General features: G+C 42.4%; 1 protein-coding gene across 8 annotated transcripts in view; it reads left to right on the top strand.

The window, feature by feature from the left end:
• FRMD4A (FERM domain containing 4A) overlaps positions 1 to 17397 on the top strand; it is a 616236-nt gene that overhangs the window by 500474 nt on the left and 98365 nt on the right. For all 8 annotated transcript variants that reach the window (XM_055331818.1, XM_055331822.1, XM_055331820.1 and 5 more), the window contains 2 exons: positions 4040 to 4096; positions 5077 to 5099. In XM_055331818.1, coding sequence (XP_055187793.1) covers positions 4040 to 4096; positions 5077 to 5099 — 80 coding nt within the window. The remainder of the gene's footprint in view (positions 1 to 4039; positions 4097 to 5076; positions 5100 to 17397) is intronic.

The raw sequence follows: 17397 nt of genomic DNA, 5'->3' as shown, positions 1-17397 counted from the left end.
GGAGCAGTCACATAAGGTTAAGGGAGAGTAGGCGTTTTTTTTAAAGGTTTTATTTTATTTTATTTTTAAGATTTTATTTGTTTATTCATAAACACAGAGAGAGAGAGGCAGAGACACAGGCAGAGGGAGAAGCAGGCTCCATGCAGGGAGCCCGACATGGGACTCGATCCTGGGACTCTGGGATCATGCCCTGGGCTGAAGGCAGGTGCTAAACCGCTGAGCCACCCAGGGATCCCTCTTGCAGTGGATTTTAAAGATTAAATCCCCAGGAGGGCCAAGTGTGAAAGCGGGAGCACATTAGGAACAGGAGACGTCGGGGAACGGGGAAGACACTGCAAAAGGTAGGAACGCATCTTCTTCACAGTTAGGACCGTGTCTTCCCACGTTCGTGCATTGGTTCTTCCACACACCATTTATTGATTTATTTTTTTAAAGATTTATTTATTTATTTGTGATAGACATAGAGAGAGAGAGAGAGAGAGAGAGGCAGAGACACAGGAGGAGGGAGAAGCAGGCTCCATGCCGGGAGCCCAATGTGGGACTCGATCCCGGGACTCCAGGATTGCGCCCTGGGCCAAAGGCAGGCGCCAAACCGCTGAGCCACCCAGGGATCCCTCCACACACCATTTAGATGTCCGTGCTGCATCCTCTGTGGACGGACAACACGGTGATCCTTGAACTCAGTACTGAGCAGAGGTGGTAAGGGGTGATAATGCAGCTGTCTTCCATCACATTGTGCAAGCACGTGCGCCGTCTCAGCCACTTCAGTCTTTAAGCCTTTTTCCTCTTTCCTGCCACGTTTTGACACCACCTTGTTTTTTAATATCTGGGAGACAGTCAAGGTCAGAGAAGGTGAAAACTCACCCCAGTTCAAGGGCGAGGGCGCCCAATCACTCCGAGGACGAGTGCCGTGAGGGAGAACTGGAGTAAATCAGGTCAGGCATTTAATTGTGCATTTTCAGTAGCTTTACTCTGAATAATGGCACATTGCAGTTGACATTCACCACCAGATTCATTTCTGACAATCTCTCCTGGAACTTTATAAAGTAAAATGAAATTGTAAAAGACCTTCCTCTGCCTTTCCTACCCTGCTTCCCCCAAGAGGTACATTTTCATTTAGCGGATGGGTCAAATAATGAACTAAAAGCTATGTTTGCACTTAAAAGGGTTGTTCCCAATGGCTGGTTTTGAGTTGGTCGCGACGTCGGCCTCTGCATGGATGTTAAAGATTAGCCCACCATCGACCATTAGCCTCAACACAGGCGTAAATGTTTGACAGGAGAACACACATCCCGGGACGGGGGGAGTGCTCGGGAAGGTGTTGTTGGGAATAGAAAGGAACCTCATGGTCCATTGTGGGAACCCTGGACAGTGTTTCTGTTAAATCATTTGTACACTGTTAAATGATTTACATTCTGATGGGATCTGGTAATCCCAAAAGGCCAATTCCACGCATTCCTCTGTATCCCAACCCTGACAGTCTATATCAATTACAGCGGCCATAAAGCTCTCTCAGCTGGTTACGCATAAAGAATTATTGTGCCCGATTCTTCCATATGCTCTCCCTGGTTCCCTTAGCCCACACTCCTGAGGTGGTTCAGTAGCAAATATTATTATCCACCTTTGAAATTACTGGGCCTGAAAGGGCCCAAATGATATCCCTCTTTCAAAAGATACAGGCTTGCTAGAGTGTGTTGTTTTGAATTCCAGGGTCCCGTTGAGGACCACAAAAAAAAAAAAAAAAATTAATTAGAAAATCCGTGAATCAGAGTTCGGTTTATAATTCAAGTGAAAAGTAACTCTGGTTTTAGCTAACTTCAGTGATAGTTATGGCTCTGAGAACAGGTTGGCTGAAACCAAATCCTTATTTTTTTTAATCGAAAAATAATTGACATATAACATTATATCAGTTTCAGGTATATAACATAGTGACCCAATAGTTGTGTATCTTGTGAAATGATCCCCACCATAGGTCTCATTAGTATCCATCACCCCACATATATATTTTTTTGTCTTGGGATGAGAACTTCGGAGATCTAGCTTTCTTAGCAGCCTTCAGATAGACAGTATAGTAACAACTATAGTCACTGTGCTGTACATTACATCCTCAGGACTTGTTTTATAAACTGACGTTTTTACATTTGACCGCCTTCACCCATTTCCCCCACCCCCTGCCTCTGGCAACCATCAGTCTGTTCTCTGTATCTATGTATTTGAATTTTCTTCCTTTCAGACTCCACATGCAAGTGACATCATGTAATACTTTCTCTGTCTTGTTTCATTTAGCATGATGCCTTCCAGATCTATTCATGTTTTTCCAATGGCAGGATCTTGTTCTTTTTTATGACTGGATAATATTCCATTGTGTGGAATGGAATATATATATACACAGACACCATATTTTCCTTATCCATTCATCAATTGATGGACACTTAGGTTGTTCCCATGTTTACAAAAATTTGGCCATCATAAATACTGCTGCAGTGAACATGGGGGTAAAGATATCTTTTCAAGCTGGTACTTTCATTTCCTTTGGGCAAATACGCAGAAGTAGAATTGCTGGGTCATAGGCTAGTTCTATTTTTAATTTTTTGAGGAACCTCTATTCTGTTTTCCATAGAGGCTGCCCCAATTTACACCCCCCCCCAACATGCACAAGGGTTCCCTATTCTCCACATGTTCTCCAACACTTGCAATTTCTTGTCTTTTTGATAATAGCCATTCTAACAAGTGTCAAGCGATAGCCCCAAGTCCTTACTGACTTAGGGGAGTAGATGCACTCAGGGAGGTCACTTGCCAGACAAGAGGTGAGGCAATTGTTTCCAGCCTCCTCACTGCCACTAAGGCCTTGTGGTTTGGGGAGAGTCCCTTGACATTTTTGGATTTCTGATCTCAATAAAAGCAGAGGGCTGGGCTAGCCGGTGTTGAAGCCTGGCTTAGCTCTAATGTTCTGTGGTCCCATCACTCACTATAGCATCTAGTGATATGAAGGAGAGAGAAAGAAAGAATAAAACAGACATTTCTACTTAAGTTTCACAACACAAGTATAACATTAATTTGTTTATTATTTTTCTGGGCTGATGGACTCCAGAGTTCCCTCTGTTTTTAAGATCTGAACAATATATGACAATACAACGTCATGCACTTAAAATATGTAAAGAAGGTGGTGGTTGTGTTAAGTATTTTGTACCATATACCAAACATGTACACACACAAAGGGACACGAGGACATTCATGGGAAGCATTTTTAAACTTAAGCTCTGTGGTAGTGCTAGTCTGTAGAACTTTCTGCAATGATGGAAGTGCCCTGTATTTGCTCTGACCCTATGGTAGCTAATAGCTACATCAAACTGTCAAGCGCTTGAAAGCCATGAGACCATTGCAGTGAGAAACTGTATTTTTGGGGTAGCCCCGGTGGCCCAGTGGTTTAGTGCTGCCTTCAGCCCAGGGTGTGATCCTGCAGACCCGGGATCAAGTCCCACATCAGGCTCTCCGACGTGGAGCCTACTTCCCCCTCTGCTTGTGTCTCTGCGCCTCTCTCTCTCTCTCTCTCTCATAAATAAATAAAATCTTTTTAAAAAAACTATTTTTTTATTAAATTTAATATTAATTTAAAGGGTCACAATCCCATTATAACTTTTTTTTCCCTATAAAGCCTTACTCCTGGTTCTAAAGTAGTGTATGAAGAAAACACAATTGGTTACCAAGTAACCTGACTCCATTGATGAATCAGATTAATAAATTTGTAAAAAGCCCAAGACTGGTCTGCTGCCTACTGTCACAAGATTTAAAGATGAGGCCTTTGAGATGAGATGACTGAGAAGGCCCAGGACTGCTGGGGTCCCTTCTGGCTAAAAGCCCAGAACAGGATGTCAGGGAGCACTTGGGGCCAAGTAATCCAGACCACAGATATCCTGTGAGCATTTGAGATTCTGAGGGTCACCTCAGAAAAGGAAGACCGGGCCTTTATTTAGGAGTTGTCATAAAGAAGTCATTGTTAAGTACCAAACTTACCTTCCTTGTGGGTTTTTCCTTTCAGGAGCTGATTGATGTGGACAGCGAAGTGGTGTTTGAATTAGCCTCCTATATTTTACAGGTAGGTTGTTCTGCCCTCATCTGTGGATCCCAGAGCCAGACACAGAAGAGATAGCAGTAAGTCTTACCATGCACAGCCAGCTGCCCTATGCACTACCTGTTGGTCATCTTATTTATAGAGCTAACAGGAAGGAGTACACCATGGCTGTAAACAGGAGCTTCTGATATTTCCAAATTATATGACAGTGTCTCTCTGCAAAGGAAAATTATGTATATATCGTTTGAGTTGGAAAACTAAGATCAAAAAAAAAAGAAAAAGAAAACTAAGATATTCAGTGGCCCTATTTCCTTCCATTTTGGTGCCCCCCTCACTCTGGAGAAAGCCAAGTCCATAGAAGAATTAATTGCAAGAGAATCATTTCACAGCCCATGGAAAGATAATGAGAGACCTTTAGCTTATGTGTGAAAGACTTATTAGTGAAAATTAGCAACAGTGACCATACTAGTAACACTGACAAGATGAACCGAAAGAAGGTCATTCATTTTATTTCTTCATCAAAGATTTATTGAACAACTACTATATTCAAGGCATCATGCTAGAGTCATTAAAGCTCTTCATGGTCCCTCTGTAGTATAACCGGGAAAGAGCCCACGGTACAAGACAAAACAAATAATGCAACACAGAGGCAGACCCACCTTCAGATTCAGAATCTTTAAACTAGAAAAAGGCAAACCTGGGTCTAGAGGGAGAAACTTGTGTTTTGTTATTATGGATCACTTTTTTTGTATACGACTTTCCAAAGTTTAATTTAAAATTTAGTGTCTCAAAATAAAATAAAATAAAATAAAATTTAGTGTCTCATATTCAGGGGCAAATGCCTGGTCCTTTCCTCATTGTCTTCCTGTAGCAGGTAGGACAACAGTAGTAGTAAGCTGAGCTGACTCAGTAGAGGAGTTGTCGTGACCGTAGGTAGAATGTACTGGAAAGTCTGGCACACTGGACTGGAGCCTTTCACTGATGTTGACTTTTTTCTTCTACAGGAAGCAAAGGGAGATTTTTCTAGGTGAGTTTCCAAAAGGTTTTGGGGCCATTGTGGTTTTTCTGTTTTTGTTTTTTGTTATTTTTTGCTCAATGTGCTCTATCACATCTCTGTTAAAAGAAATTATTCTTCATATCCTTTATAGGAGGGCAGTGCTTTAATTATATTAATGATGAGATCCAGCTCTCAACTTGTCAATTGAAACAGATAACATCAGGCAGAGGAAACCTAGTAATAGCAAGGAGGATATTATGTACTAAATGGGAAGCCTACAGGTCACTAAAAAGCTGAGAGTAGTACCCAGTGTCACACTTGGCAGCTGTATGGAGGTTTGTTAGATTGTCCAGGTGTGTCCATGGAGCCGGAACTCACCACTCTGGTGTGAATAGGGCTTCGGATAACCCTGGGGTGTGCATATCTTTTTCGTTGTCTCTGTTTCAGCCCCCTGCCCCTCCAGAGGACAAAATGCTATCCCATTTTAGCTTTCCTTCATCAAACTATTACAGTCCCCCACTTCTACGTTTCTTCCTTCTCTAGATACTACGTTGGATAGAATGTAAATGTTTAACCACTGGGGACACTGCGTGCTGCTTATTAAACCTGTGGAACTGCCAGCTTCAGTCTTGTCATTCATTTCCTGAGGCATCGCCCACTAGCCAGCTTGGTTGGATTGCCTCTCATTTTCTCACGATCATTCCTCGAGCCCTTACCAAGTAGGGAGGTATAGCCATCCACCAACAGGACTGTCTGCTCAAAGACAGATATTACTCCTGGCGTTCTGTTTTATTGCAAGAAACATGTGGGATAACCTGTGTTGTAGAATCAAGGTCTAAATGTACAAGAAAACAGTGTCAGGGCATCGCATTACGGCTCCTCAATAGGGAATTGGCAAAATTGGTATTAAAAGGAAACACGGGAAAAAAAATAAATTAAAAAAATAAAAGGAAACACGGGGACACCTGCATGGCTCAGTAGATTAAGCATTTGCCTTGGGCTCAGGTCATGATCTCAGTGATGAAGTTTTGGAATATTAGGTGAGGTCCAGAGCCAAAGACCAAGAAAGAATTCTTGAGACATCTTTGGTGCAAAATGGTGGTTTTATTAAAACAGGGGGACATTACCTGTGGGCAGGAAGAGCTGTTGCCGGGAGGGGGAGGTTTGTGAGGAATGGCTGATTATTTATACTTTCAAGTTGGGAGGGGTTTGGGGATTGTATACTCTCTAAGGAATTTTGGAAGCAAGGTTTCCAGGACCTTGAGGGCACTAACTATTGTTGGGAAACGGTCACTTATTACCATCTAATAAAACTTGCATCAAGAGACCCTTCAGATGTGCATCAGTAGGCTATACACTAGGGGGATGATTGCTGACATGTATCTTGGGGGGTTTAGAGAGAAAGAAAATTTCTAAAGGAATTTTTATATGTTAAAGTAGACTTACAGGATCCTGGGTGTCGGGCTAAGATCCCCTTTTGCCCTTAGCAAAGTGTTAACATTGAGGCAGTTGAGTCCGTAGAGGAAGGTCGCTTTGCCTGTTTCAAGGACTTTGTCAAGTACTGTTTTCCCTCTAACAAGGTATTAACATTAAGACAGCTGGGAACTTCCTGAGGAATGTCATACATATCCCTCCCTGGGGAGCAGGGGGTGTCCTTTGTGAGATATCAGCTTCTACTTTGTCCTTAGTTAACTCTCTGTTCCCCACCATCAGGGTCCTGGGGTAGAGCTCCGTCCTCTGTTGTCCCCACGTCCTTGGGGCTTCCCACTCAGCAGGAAGTCTGCTTCTCCCTCTGACCCTCTTCCCCCTCATGCTCACTCCCTCTCTCTCCCGTTCTCTCTCTCTTTCAAATAAATCTCTAAAAAAGAAAGAAAGAAACACAAATCCTGCCTTTACTCTTTGAAGGAACTTGTGTGTTTTCTCTTGCTTTTGGTGGATTTGATCTGTAATGTAAATATCTTGGGTTTTGCAAGCCATACAGTCATTACTCAGCTCTCTCTTTGTAAATGCAAAAGCAGCCACAGTAGGTAAATAAATGAGGGCAGCAGTGTGCCAATAAAACTTTATTTATAGACTTAGAAATTTGAATTCTGTATACATTTTCCTGTATCACAAAATACTATTCTTTTGATTTTTTTCCCCCTCCTGAACCATTTACAAATGTAAAAGGCATTCTCAGCTCACAGGCCATACAAAAACAAGTAGAGGGCTGGAGCTAGCTGGTGACTTGCAGCATGCTTTCCCCTGATGCTAAAATTAGTCCCTTCAGCTTCGTTTGAATATTTGCATAAGGAGACCTCCAGGCCCCTTTTATTTAGACTTCCCAAGTTCTTGCTATAAAACAGAGGTAGTTTTTTTTTTTTTTTTTTTTTTTTTTAAACTAAGGCTCTCTTACAGCCTTAGCTGGAGACCTCAAGCATTGTAGGTGGTCAATGACCATCCACTGAATTTCTCGAATGAAACATTTTCAGGATGTAGAAACCATATTCATTTTGTTGGTTTTTTTATAATCATTACTTTTTTCTGCCCTTCATTTGGTATTCGAATCTGGGGGTTTTGATAAGTTCCGGTTCATATACTTACCAAATGTTTCTGGTCTCATGAAAAATAGTTGAACAATCACTATTTTTCTCCGAAGGTACTCTTCCCTCCTTTTCTTTCACCAGCCCTGAACTCTGTTGTAAATATTTTTTTTTAATATTTTTGAGAGCACCCTGACAGCATGGAATGTGAACTGGGACCAGCGTTGCCTGGCCCCACGGATCCTGGGAATGTATGGCCACAGGGATTGCCAAGGAAGAGGAAGTGCAGGCCTGGCCTCACTAATTCACAGCCCCCTCATGAGCTTGTGGAATGCCAGCTTGTGGGCTTCCAAGAAACAAAGGATCCTGGTTTAGCTTCATTTGTCAAATTGCTGCCTCTTGGTTTGTTTGTCTCCAGCTGTCTGGGGAGAGAAATAGCTGTCAGGGGAGGGAGGGGTCAGGCACCTTATCCAGAAGGTCAGTGTATCTGCCAGCCTAGCACTCCCATCGTGAAGTTGGTGGTGATCTATTAGTGCAGCGCCCTGAAAAACACCCATCTGAAGCAGGCCCAAGGTTCACATGCAGCAGCAGCCTGGAGTCTGGGAATCAGAGAAGAGGTTCCAAGTCCCTTGTTTTTGCCTCTCCCCATCTATACCCAGGGAAATCCCCAGAACGATGAAACTGAGTATATTTGGTTTGGTGGCTGATCATTAGACCTATTAGATGTCCCACTCTCATAATCTAGTATTTTAGGGTTATCTTTGCTCTATTAATAATTAATGCAGGACTGTACAACCTGTGTTGTATTTCACTAGAAGGCCTAGGGCAGCCCAGGTGGCTCAGCAGTTTAGCGCTGCCTTCAGCCCAGGGCGTGATCCTGGAGACCCCACATTGAGTCCTACGTTGGGTTCCTAGCATGGAGCCTGCTTCTTTCTTTGCCCTCTCTCTCTCATAAATAAATAAATATTTTAAAAAATAATAATTAGAAGGCCTTGACTTGTATACATACCCTTTAAATATAATATGCTTTTCTGTACAGCATCAATAAAATGAGATGTCAGTGTAGAACACAGAAAACACTGCAGGAGACTTTTTTTTTTTTTTTTTTTTTTTTTAGTTATTCATGAGAATACACAGAGAGGAAAGAGAATGAGGCAGAGGGAGAAGCAGGCTCCATGTAGGGAGCCCGACGTGGGACTCGATCTGGGGTCTCCATGATCATGCCCTGGGCCGAAGGTGGAGCTAAACCACTGAGCAACCTGGGCTGCCCTGCAGGAGACTTTTATATATTTTTTTAAGATTTATTTATTTATTAGAGAGAAAGAGCATGAGCAATGGGGTGGGGGGCAGAGGGAGAGAGAGAGAGAATCCCAAGCAGACTCCCCACTGAGCGTGGAGCCCCACACAAGGGCTCGATCCCAGACCCCTGAAATCCTGACCTGAGCCAAAATCATGAGTTAAACACCTAATCAAGAATGGACTGAGCCACACAGGCACCCCTGCAGAAGCCTTTTAAATAAGGCATGGTCCAGGGCTTAAGTCTAGAATGTTCTAGAATCTAGAGGCTTAGAGAACCTTTTTAAATAACTGTCACACACAAAAGACAAAGTAACACTTTCATAGCTGAAGGGTCCTGAATCTAACTCTCTAAAAGGCTATTTTGCCTGGAGGTACTATTATTTTATATATTTACATGTCAGTGAATATATGTGAATTATATTTAAGGGGAATGAGGATTAAAAGTCTACAAATTATAGGAGCAGTTTCCTTGAACTACGAAAAGAAAAAGGTTATTTTTACAAAAGGGAGAAGTCAAAAGTGCTGATATACTTGAGTAGAAGGAGAACTGTATGCAGACAACCCGGAATCAAAGCTATTCTTTCTCAGGGTCCTCACAGGCTGTTCTGTTTCTTCTTTTGGACTCATTTTGCCCAGCAGACCCCTGAGGGCTTATTCTTACATAACTCCCTTTTCTTTCCAATGAATGGAAATGCTCACCTTCCTGTTTCCTTGGACTTGGCCATGAGATGTCGGGCTGAGTGTTGCTGAAAGAAAATGATCAGGGTCTAGATAGATACAAGGCATTGTCCATGGTAGGAAGAGACCATTGTCCATGGTCATAAATGTTCATATTCTAACATATTGTGGACAGATTTGTGAGGTATCGTTAAAGGTTTTGGAAGGGGGTGCCCGGGTGGCTCAGTCAGTTAAGCATCTACCTTTGGCTCAGGTCATTATCTCAGGGTCCCAGGATCGAGCCCTATGTCAGGCTCCTTGCTCAGTGGGAAACCTGTTTCTCCCTCTGCTGTTCCTCCTGCTTATGTGCACACACTTTTTCTCTTTCTGTCAAATAAGTAAATAAAATCTTTAAAAAAAATAAAGGTTTAGGAACTAGTCTTATCTAAAAACAATATTTTCTCACTTGTATTATTTTCCTCAGCACAGCATGGTAATCGTATTTCGCTTCCTGGTGTCTTTGTGTGTACAAAAATGAGTGTCCATCCACAATCAGGAAATCTAGAGTTGGCATTTCTGTTTAAAAACAATTGAAAGCCTAAGAACTGCTAACCATGACAGCTCTGTAGGCAAATATAAGGTTGAGAAGGATCAACATAGTTTGTTTTGTTTTGTTTTGTTTTTTAAGATTTATTTATTCATGAGAAATACACAGAGAGAGGCAGAGACATAGACAGAGGAAGAAGCAGGCTCCCTCTGGGGAACCTGATATGGGACTTGATCCCAGGATCCCGGGATCCCGACCTGAGCCAAAGGCAGACTCTGCTCAACCACTGAACCACCCAGGCGCCCCAGATCAACACAGTTTAAAAACAGAAAGTTCTTATTTGATAATTGCTCCTGAACATTCATCAGCCAGCACACATTTTCCATAATGTATACATATTTTATGCATCACAAATGGTGTAGTGATTTGAGTGCTAAATACTGACATTTCCTGTATAAAAAAAATTAAAGAAAAAATCTTGGTTATGATAGGAAAATAATATTCTCTTTCTTAAAAAGGTCAGTGGAATCAGCTGAATAGGAGGTCCAGATTGCATAGTTACATTCTAATGTAATTTAACAGAAGACTTCTTGCTACATTGTATGCAAAAACTTGATTTTTTTTTTTTTTTTTTTTTTTTTTTTTTTGCTTTTCTTTTTTTCTCTAGGGGGACTTTAGGGGAACTTCACTGAAAACCCTAGCGGCCAGTCTCTCCTTTAAAAAAAAAAAAAAATTTATTTGTTTGAGAGAGAGGGTGAGAGCACAAGCAGGGAGGAGGGACAGAGGGCAGAGGAAGAAGCAGACTCCTCACTGAGCAGGGAGCCTGACATGGGGCTCGATCCCAGGACCCCAAGATCATGACGCTTAACTGACTGAGCCATCCAGGCACCCTGACCTCTCTAGCTTGATTTGCAGAATCACCTCATATTTTACTTTCCACCAGCCCTTTGATACTTCCAGAAGGGTGCCATGAGACAAGAAAAGAAAAATCATTTTAAACATTTTGGCAAATCAGTGAATTAATTAAAAAATGGTTTATGCCAAACAGCACAAATAAATGCACAGATCACTGCTACCTTTGATATAAAGAACCATCCAAACATTAGCAGGGATTGATTAGTAAAAAACATCTGTTATATACAATTTTTTGTTAACAAGATTTATTGGAGCTCAGTAAAGCTCTGTTACACTGGGCGGTCTATTGGGACCTGGAAATACCTTTGTTATAGCGGACTGGAGATATACTGATGCTAATCATTAAAACAGGGTTCTACTAGCATAAGATTTATCAGAACCAGTAAGCAAACAGCACCTGGAAAAGACAGGTATTAAGAACATTTCAGGTAGAGGGCCGTGGGCCACATTTGGCTTACCTGTTCGGCAGAGCCCATCGTGTGCATAAGAGGCCGTGGAAGGGGAACCTCCATCTGCAGGCTCTCTCTGTTCCAAAATAAACACAGCAGCCATAGGCAAAGAAGTGAAGCTGTAATTGAGTACTTAAGGGTCAGTTTATGTGACATCTGTGCAAAGTGAAATGCAGGTCCAGCAGAGTTCAGTGGTAGGTAAGAAATTGTACCACGTTCCCATCATCAGCCTGCAGGTGTCTAATTCCACTTCTTAAAATAATAAGATACTAATAATAGAAATAATAATGTTTTCTGAAATGGAGCAGTGCATTACTCAGTGCATACTACTAAAGAGCAGTCCTTGGCCACAGAGGATATTGATCTTTCCCTCCCTTTCAGGAGAGGTCTTGGAGTATTTATTTGTGCTGGAAGATTCCCTTTAACTTTCACAGACTGCATGTTCTTAGGGCTCTGGGGGAACAGTTAGAAGCAAAAAAAAAAAAAAAAAAAATTAACGCTTTTTAATATTTTATCTCCCATGAACCATGGAATCCTGTGTTTACTAGTCTGGAAAGACAAAATGCAATTTCTGGGACCAAAAAAAAAAAAATTACCCTCTTGAATTTTTTTTTGGTTCTTTGTTTGAAAGCTTTTCTGCCTTTGCCTTTTCAAAGAGCATTTGTGAATTAATGGAAATGAAGCTCGGCTTTCTGGTACCTGAAAATTCCAGGTTTGTGGGCCTTTTTTGTCAGTCTAGAGGAGGCCTTTTAGGCAGTACTAAGTTGAAGGCAGAATTTTAGAAGATCAACAGGAAAAGAAGACAAAGAGCTGGTTTTCTTCTAAGACTTTTTTAGTAACATAAACATTACTGTAGATTGCTATCTTTAAAAAGATGACAATGTTATTTTCTTGCCCAGTGTTGAAAGTTGATTAATCTCGGGCAGCAGTCTATAAATCACCATTCCGAGTCCACTGATATCATTACTTTGCATTTACATAAGTGGTTTTACTACTACAACTCAAAGCAAGCTCGGCCTTAAATCATTATTAGAGCATTTGATCATTTGGCATATGTTTTCCTGCAATTTTTTAATTGGCCTCTTGAAAGAAAACAGCTGGCAGTAATCATATAGTAAGTGAAATAGATTTGCTGAGACCCTTAGATAATTAGTAAGAAATACTCAAACAGTGGTGTTTGGAACAGTCAACATTTGGAATATAACTGATAGAACCTCATAGTATCTTTAATACCCCCCAATTTGCAAATGTCCCTATTGGAAACTTACTAGAAAAGTCATCTGTTAAGTTTGAAACACATCTGTCAGCCCAAAGATGAGTTTCTGTGGGAAGAATTTATAAATTTATATAATTCTCGTATATTCACAAAAAGGGAGAGAGGGGAGGGGTATGATGTTTTCCCCGTGATTTAAGAAAGGACTTTTGAGTGAGAAGCAGCTGGAATCTTTCACACCAGCAGGACCTTTTGAAAGGAACCGAATCTGTGAAAATTTGAAACAAAATGTTCAAGTGGAAAAGTTATAAATTGTTACAGAAATCTTTGTTTTATGCACAAACATCCATTTGACTGAGCTTTTCAAGTGTGTAATTCATTTTTCTGGGCCTAGAAAAGTATTCAGATAGGGTATTTTGCAGGATGATAGTCTTCAAATCCTATGGGAATCATTTAGCTATAAAGTAAGGAGGAGATTTTGTATTATGACAGCTGTCTCTTTTATGCCGCCTCTAAGTAATGTCAATATCGTATTTCTTGACCTTGTGAATAGCAGAACAGCTCACGGCTTTACCACTATGTCAGTCTTTCAAAATTAAGATTCTCACTGTAAAGGGTGATGTAGCAAACTCATCAGTTGCTTCTTTGTGCTAGTTGAGTAAAATTACTATCTTCAATTGTAGACTTCTAAAAATTCCTCAAGACTGGTTTTGAATGTTATAAGTTTACAACTGTTAGAAACTCACAAAATAAAAAAGAAAAGAAAAGAAAAAGAAACTCACAGAAGGTTTTGCATTACCCTAGGAAACCAAACTCACTAATCAGGAAAAAAAATTGTATTTAGATAAATTGGTACTAAACATCAGAAATAAAGGCACATAATTCGTAAATGTAATTTTGCCCCTCTGTACAGTGTGACCTGTTTCTCTGTGATCCATGCCCAGAATCTAGAATCTCATGCTGGAGAAGTCTCAGGGGGTCCCCCAGATGTTTCCCTTTGTCTGAAGATGGTCACACGATGCCAGGAGAAGCTTTACAGAGAAGATCCTATCTATCAGCTTTGTGAGCGAGCCCTCCCTACACACCTAAAAATCATAGGTGATCGGAGGAGATATGCAAGTGTATAGAAATACACTCAAATAGTAACTTCTTTGTTAAACCTGAACTTGAATTTGGTTCACAAAGAGGAAGAAAGGAAAAGGAAAGGAAAATGGTTTTCTGCACAGTTTTTTTTATTTTTATTTTTTTTAAGATTTTTTTATTATTATTATTTATTCATGAGAGACACACAGAGAGAGAAGCAGAGACACAGGCAGGGGAGAAGCAGGCTCCATGCAGGGAGCCCGACATGGGACTCGATCCCAGGAATCCAGGATCACGCCCTGGGCTGAAGGCAGGCACTAAAACTCTGAGCCACCCAGGGATCCCCAGTTTTTTTATTTTTAAATTTTATTTATTTACGTGAGAGAGAAATAGCATGAGTGGCGATGGGGAGACAGGCATAGGGAGAGGGAGAAGCAGACTCTCCACTGAGCAGGGAGCCGGACTTGGGGCTCAATCCCAGGACCCCAGGATCATGACCTGAGCTGAAGGCAGACACTTAACCAACTGAGCCATCCAGGCGCCCCCTCCTGCACGGTTTTTAAAGATCACCAAAGGAGAAACAAATACACAGCTTCCCTTATTAATCTATCTCTGATTTTTCTAGATTCGTTGTACCAAAATAAAGTCATACAGACCCACAGTGCATGTCTGAAACTTTAGTCCCAGTTCTTCCATATCCAGAAATTTGTAGGTTTTAGACGGATGACTCAGGGAATTCCTGAACACCGAGTCAGGGTCCGGGCAGCACCTGGAGTCCAGTCTCGTACTGTGCCTGCACCAGAACGTGGCTCCTGGCACCAAGTGGAGCAGAGGAAGGTCGAACATTGCCTCGTGTGACAAAGTCTAGGTTTGCCACCAAGAGGGTTAAGAAATGTCCATTTTTAGAGCTTTTCAGATTTGGGAATTGCCAATCATGAGGACCTGTAATACTCTCCCCGGAGAACTGGACCCTCGTGATGGGCTCACAAAACGTGGAGGCATTGGTGTGACGCTAGCATCATGGTGCCTTTTCTCGATGTCACAGGGCAGTGCTCTCTGTTACACTGGTTTGCCATCCCGGGTTTAGTGCCCCATAGTGTTTTAGTGCTACGTGCATCAAAACCCCTGGTGCAGGAATAATTCTCCCACACCAAGCATGTTCTTTTTGCCCCAGATTTGTACCACAAATTATGGACATCGCCTTTCACCCAAGGAGAATCTTCTGAAAAAGAATTTCCTCATTTTTCCTTTTTTTTTAAAAAGATTTTATTGATTTATTCATGAGAGACACACACACAGAGAGGCAGAAACACAGACAGAGGGAGAAGCAGGCTCCCTGCAGGGAGCCTGACGTGGGACTCGATCCCAGGACCCCAGGATCACGCCCTGGGCTGAAGGCAGCACCAAACCACTGAGCCACCCAGGCTGCCCTCCTCGTTTTTCCTAAAGGAAGACAAACCCATGTGGATTTTGCTAATCCTCCTATCAAATAGGATTTTTGCTTCCTTTGCCTCATGGTGTCTTGGTTAAATTTGCTGTTGCTGTTATTTGTGGCAAATTCCCCGTTTGATGTATTGCTAGAAATCTCAGAAAATTTTCTTAGTGGATCATTCAAAGTTCCTAGGTTTGATAAGTGGTATGGGCAGTAGATGAGAGACACATCATGGCAACAAACAAAAAACAAAACAAAACAAAAAACCCTAAATCAAAGGACCAGGGTAGCACTGGGAGTCTACGTTTTTGCTGGTAACGTTAATAAGTACCTAAAAGATTCTATTTTTCATAGAATCTGGTTAATGTTAAAAATAAGAAAACTTCGGTTTTAGTCTCAGTTCAGCAAATGACTCTCCCAGAGACCGTTTTTCTAAAAATGAAACACGAACTGTTTTAGCGTGTCTTCTAAGTTGACCTTTATCAGGTGCACTGAACTCTGGGGGAGATGTCCGAGAAAGTGGAAGACCCCAGGAGAGGAAGCTGGGAACTTCCACCATATTCATTAGGTTTTAGCTTCTCACACCTCCGGAGATGGAGTGACCAGGTCTCCCATCAGGGCAACTTTGTGATACGCAACCACGGCGCGAGGCCGGATCATTCCACAGGGCTGACCACCTATAAGTTAGTGCAGATGTTTACAGACAGCAGAAAGGCAAATAGAACATTTCTGCATAGTTGTCCTTTGGGAAGGATTAAGAGCCATGGATCCCTTCCAGAATGTAATGGATTTGGACGGGCTTCACGCCTTAGTGATTTCTTGTTATATTTGTCTATGTAACCCTGCCCTGGGGGGGGAGCGAGAGGAACACTACAGGCTCTAGCAGGGAAGTCAAGCCTGGGATTGTCATTGGGGAATCTTGTTTGCCAACAAACTAGTGTTTCATGGGTAAGACAATCCCTTCCTCCTTTAGCTCCTTCCTTCCCCAAATATACTTTGAACGTAATGAGTGTGGGTAAACCTAGACTCCAGCTTAATTGCCTCTCCCACAGCCTCAGCCAGTCAAAGCCCGTCCCTTAAGAGTGCCTTTCAATATTTACAGTGAATCAGATCCCTGTTCTCGGGGTGCTTGTAGTTAAACAGGGAAGAGGCAAGACCCAGAAATCCATCACTGTGGGCTCTCCAGTGTTTGGTGAACTGAGTATTTGCTTAAACTATGCCTTAATGGCATGTGAGTAAAAACTTCAAACCCTACTTGGGAATTGACCTGTCCTGAATGCAAGTGGCTTACCTGTGCGAAGACCTCCAGTGGCTGACCACTGCCTCCTGGAAGAGTTTGAACTCTGTGAGCCTGCGGGTGAAGGTTCTCAACATTCTGTGCCTAATCTGCCTTTCATTTGGCCTTATTTCCTCTTACCTCCCCTGCACCCACTACTACTGAGCTCATACCGCATTGCTCTTTTGACATCACTGCCCAGCATCCCAGTGACCAGTATCTGCCTTGTTCTGTGTGAGCAGCACAGAAGCTGCTCCCATAGCTTTGGTTAGAGCTGAGGACCAGGGGGGCCTGGAGGGCTCAGTGGTTGAGCATCTGCCTTTGGCTCAAGGCATGATCCCGGGGTCCTGGAACTGAGTCCCACATTGGACAACTTGTAGGGAGCCTGCTTTTCCCTCTGCCTGTGTCTCTGCCTCTCTCTCTGTGTGTCTCATGAATAAGTAAATAAAATCTTTTTTTTTAATTTATTTATGATAGTCACACAGAGAGAGAGAGAGAGAGACAGAGACACAGGCAGAGGGAGAAGCAGGCTCCATGCACCGGGAGCCCGACGTGGGATTCGATCCCGGGTCTCCAGGATCACGCCCTGGGCCAAAGGCAGGCGCCAAACCGCTGCGCCACCCAGGGATCCCCAAATAAAATCTTTTTAAAAAGTAAAATAGGGATGCCTGGGTGGCTCAGCAGCTGGGTTGCTTGCCTTTGGCTCAGGTCGTGATCCCGGGATCTGGGATCAAGCCCCGCATCACGTTCCCTGCATGGAGCCTGCTTATCCCTCTGCCTGTGTCTCTGTCTCTCTCTCTCAGTCGTGTCTCTTATGAATAAATAAATAAAACCTTAAAAAAAAAGAACCGAGGACCAAGGCAGGATCCATGGGGTGAGCCTCTGCCAGCCCAGTAGGAGCCATGAGACACTTGCTGGACCAGGAGAGGGAAATA

The sequence above is a fragment of the Nyctereutes procyonoides genome, unplaced genomic scaffold, assembly GCF_905146905.1.
Source record: "Nyctereutes procyonoides isolate TBG_1078 unplaced genomic scaffold, NYPRO_anot_genome, whole genome shotgun sequence".
Classification (NCBI taxonomy): domain Eukaryota; kingdom Metazoa; phylum Chordata; class Mammalia; order Carnivora; family Canidae; genus Nyctereutes; species Nyctereutes procyonoides.
Note: the sequence above shows the minus strand (reverse complement) of the source record. Positions and strands in the feature narration are given on the sequence as shown.